The 3,948-nt window shown below is 53.1% G+C and overlaps 1 protein-coding gene across 1 annotated transcript; it reads right to left on the minus strand.

Moving 5' to 3' along the window:
• Positions 1 to 416: 416 nt before the first annotated feature.
• Positions 417 to 2,997, minus strand: LOC127295872 (mitogen-activated protein kinase 5). The gene is made up of 5 exons (XM_051325875.2): positions 2,599 to 2,997; positions 2,185 to 2,314; positions 1,946 to 2,083; positions 1,327 to 1,843; positions 417 to 810 (listed from the first exon to the last, which is right to left on the minus strand). Exons 1-5 carry the CDS (start codon positions 2,748 to 2,750, stop codon positions 638 to 640), a joined length of 1,110 nt encoding a protein of 369 aa, XP_051181835.1. The 5' UTR covers positions 2,751 to 2,997; the 3' UTR covers positions 417 to 637.
• Between the last annotated feature and the right edge of the window lie 951 nt (positions 2,998 to 3,948).

The following is a 3,948-nucleotide window of genomic DNA, read 5'->3' on the forward strand; positions in this document are numbered from 1 at the left end:
AACAACTAAAACTTTTTTCCTGGTCCATTTCAGTTATATCATAATTCCTATTTTATTAACACACAAAAGTTTATTACATTACACTGTATCCACTTCTGGAACCAGATTCTAGTTCGGATCTTCTAGTGGTCATGATTTTATTCTTAGTTCACAACCAAAATCTACTTAACTAACTATGAGTTCACTTTAACCCCTAGTGAACCCCTCTTTAGGATGAAGATCCCTTTTCATCCTCCCAGCATCATCCTTGAGCATTTTATTTTCAACATGGCTTCTACATCCTTGTTTTATGATTCATTGAGTGAGTGCGGCACCGGGTTGCCCAAATGGCAACACACAAAGCTTGAGAAATAAATAAGTATCGGGTAAACCTCCACCCCAATTTTTAAAAAATGTTTTTGTGCATAGACTAGAGATTTAGTGTCCTCCCGAATCATACTTTAAGCCTTTTATTATTGGCACGGTCGAGCACAATGGTCTGAAATATCAGCAAACAACTTACACAGGAAATAAACAAACAAATGCAGTGCTCAGCCTACTCGCGGGCTCCATGATTGTACTCCTATTTACAGACATGTTTACACCGAAAGCATACTACGTAATGGGGGGTATAGGGAACTAGGGATGAATCATCGATCTAGTATCGGAAGTTTGGGTTCAGTTCCAGGGCTTCGTTGAAGATGAGCTGCTTCATCTGGTCTTCCGTGAGCGGGTGCTGCTCGAAGTCGAAGGAGAAGGGGTCTGTGCAGATGGGCTCGTCGGCGACGTCGTGTAGCCGCTCCAGGTACGGGTGCTCCAGGGCCTGCTCAACTGCATGACGATAAAGGCAATTTCAGTCAGACACCTGATGAAAATATTTCTACTTCCGAACCTGCCCTGCCATTTATTATCTAGCCAGAAACTGATAGAGGAATCTAGCATAAAGAGTATCAGCAGCGGATCTGTTCTGCTTTTATTGGTTTGCCGAAAACAGAGATGTTCTTCTGGAAAAGTGTTATCACTACACATAGTCGTCCAGGTCGTCGTCAACTGCAGACGGCTCCAAATTAAGGTCGGCAAAGATCTTTTCTTAATCTAGCGGGCAGAAGAAGGCACATGGTTTTGTCCAAAAAGGGATCACATGTCCAGATGCAGTAAAAGTTCAGTCGAAGTGGGTGCAGATTGCATCTACTACCTCTAATTCTCTATACCATCGCAAAGCACCGACACTGACCCGAAGCTGACCGTACGTGCACTACTAGCCTGGCAGTCAACGAAGCACGGCGCCAGAACAAGAGCACTGCAAGGAAATTTACACGAGAAGATCGAGGCAAGAAGGTGTGTTACCTGTGATCCGCTGCAGCGGGTTGAAGGTGAGCATCCGCTGGATGAGGTCGAGCGCGGCGGGCTGCACCTTGGGGAACTGGTCGGCGAAGGGGCGGCGCGGGAACTGCGGGAGGTGCCTCATGTACTTCCTGGCGTCCTCGTTGCGGATGAACCCCAGGTCGTCGTCGGTGGGGGTGCCGATGACCTCGGTGATGAGCCGCATCTGGTGCATGTGGTCCCTCCCCGGGAAGAGCGGCGCCCGGTTGATGAGCTCCATGAAGATGCACCCCACCGACCAGACGTCGATGGCCGCCGAGTAGTCGGTGGAGTTGAGCAGCAGCTCCGGCGCCCGGTACCACCGCGTGACGACGTACTCCGTCATCATGTCCGACTCCGACGAGGGGCGCGCCAGGCCGAAGTCGCAGATCTTGAGGTCGCAGTTGGCGTTCAGGAGCAGGTTGCTGGGCTTGAGGTCGCGGTGGATCACGTTCGCCGAGTGGATGTACTTGAGCCCGCGCAGCAGCTGGTATAGGAAATACTGCACGGCGGTAGAGCGCATGAGAACCACAAATAATGCTCTATAGGTAGTAGTAATTCAGAATTGAGGCGATGATGATGATGATCCAGTTTGTCTCGGTACCTGACAGTGCTCCTCGGAGAGCTCCTGGTTGGAGCGGATGATGTGGTGGAGGTCCGTGTCCATGAGCTCCAGCGCGATGTACACGTCGTTGAAGGACTGCGGGATCGGCGGCGGGATCACGTCCCTGAGGGCGACGATCTGCGCGTTTTTCAGAGCGTATTAGCAGCAGCTATTAGCGCCTGAATTACTGAATCCAGTTACAGGCATGTACAGGAGTGCTAAGGATCGATGCTGATTACGTTCTCGTGGTCGAGGTGCCTGAGCAGCTTGATCTCCCGGAGCGTGCGCTTGGCATCCATGTTGTTGTCGAAGGCGTTGGCGATCTTTTTTATCGCCACCATCTCCCTCGTTTCGAAGTTCATCACCGAGCTGCACAGACGCAATTTTTTAAGAAAAAAATGAGATTTCAGGACAGAATTAAACGCCTCACCAACCACAGCCACTACACTTGGGGATTAATTAACAACAAACAACTGCAGATACAGGCTTGGCTAGGGTTATTCTAAGAGATTATTGATTGGCCTAATCCAAACTTTCCCCATAAGCCTGAGGCCTGAGCTACGCTGCTCTGTTCTCCAATCAGCGGAGCCTCGAACGAAATTTGGCAAGAAATCGATGGCGATTCAGGAGCAATTGAGGACGAACAAACGTACCAGACGATCCCGTAGGCGCCGCGGCCGATGGGCATGATGGGCGGCTGGTACTTGGAGGTGATCTCGAACTGGTTCCCGAATATGTTGTAGAGGAGGAACCGGCCGCCGTGGGTCATGGTCGGCCGGAACTCGGCCACCGGAGCGCCGTCCATTCCACAAACTCGCTCGCCCAACCAACACCAATCAGCGACGAAAGAACAGCTCCGCTCAAAACTCGATCACAAAGAGGCAGCACGCACGCACCGGGCCGAGCTGATTGACTTTGCAAGTCCTGCGGTCGATTCTTGTAGTGGGAGGAGGCGAGAATTATAAATAGAAAAGGGCGGCCGAGCTGATGCTCTCTCGCTCGCCCCACTCCGGAGGGACTCCAGCCGAGAAGGTAACGCGAAAGCGAGTGAGGTCTTCCTGTTTTGGCCGTGTCACCACGGAAATTAAGCGGAGGTCGCCGAGACGGACGGACGGCCCGATGAAGCAGCCACCGCGTCCGACGGCTGGAGGAGGTTTCAACGGTCAATCGGCAGCTGCTGCTCTTGTATGGACGCGCGCTGCGCGCACCAACCACGTCGGACTAGATCGCGCGCGTTGTGGCTGACAGGTGGGGCAGGATCTGTCAGTATGTGCGCCCAGCGGTCACCCGTGTCAGAGTATCTCCAATGCGATTGGTCCGCCAGCGGACCAATGGGTCACAGCGTCTCACCACGGGGACACAAATGGACATATATCCAGCTGCATAGTCATGGACATAATATAGATCCTGGTTTGCGGTCACGCGGACCTGCATTATGTTCTCCTTGCCCCCTCCCCGGCCCCCCATCCTCTCCCCGTCACATTGGTCAACGGTCGAACATCACATGCCTTCTTTTGAAATTCGTACTCATCGTCATCCGTACTCGCACTATTCGAGCTTTCCCACCGCACCAAAACCCTAGCCCCGACCGCTATGGCCCCCAAAAGGGAACCACGACCATGAGGCCTCCTCGAGCTCGCCTAGCCGTTGCGCCCTTCCGCCTAACCCTACTGAGGGATCAAGCAACACGTCAGCATGTCCACCGAGGTGGCGCACATGTTCCAGGAGGAGGAGTCACCATTGTTGTGGCGCGACATCCACCTCCCAATGGGATGGCACCTAAATCCTAATAGGGTTTCAGCACCGCCCATCACCGCGTTGGGCCTCGAGATCCAGCGCCGACGGACCTACACAACGACCCCGTGCACGGAAAGGGTACGTGCAACTGCGACCAGTGGTTCGAGTGGGACCATACCTTGCGGTAGCGGCCACTGCAATATTTGGCTCCAAGGCGAGGTGCCTGGAGCCAAATGGAGGAGGAGACCAAGGGCTCCATCGCCTCA

This window comes from Lolium perenne, chromosome 4, assembly GCF_019359855.2.
Source record: "Lolium perenne isolate Kyuss_39 chromosome 4, Kyuss_2.0, whole genome shotgun sequence".
NCBI lineage: Eukaryota > Viridiplantae > Streptophyta > Magnoliopsida > Poales > Poaceae > Lolium > Lolium perenne.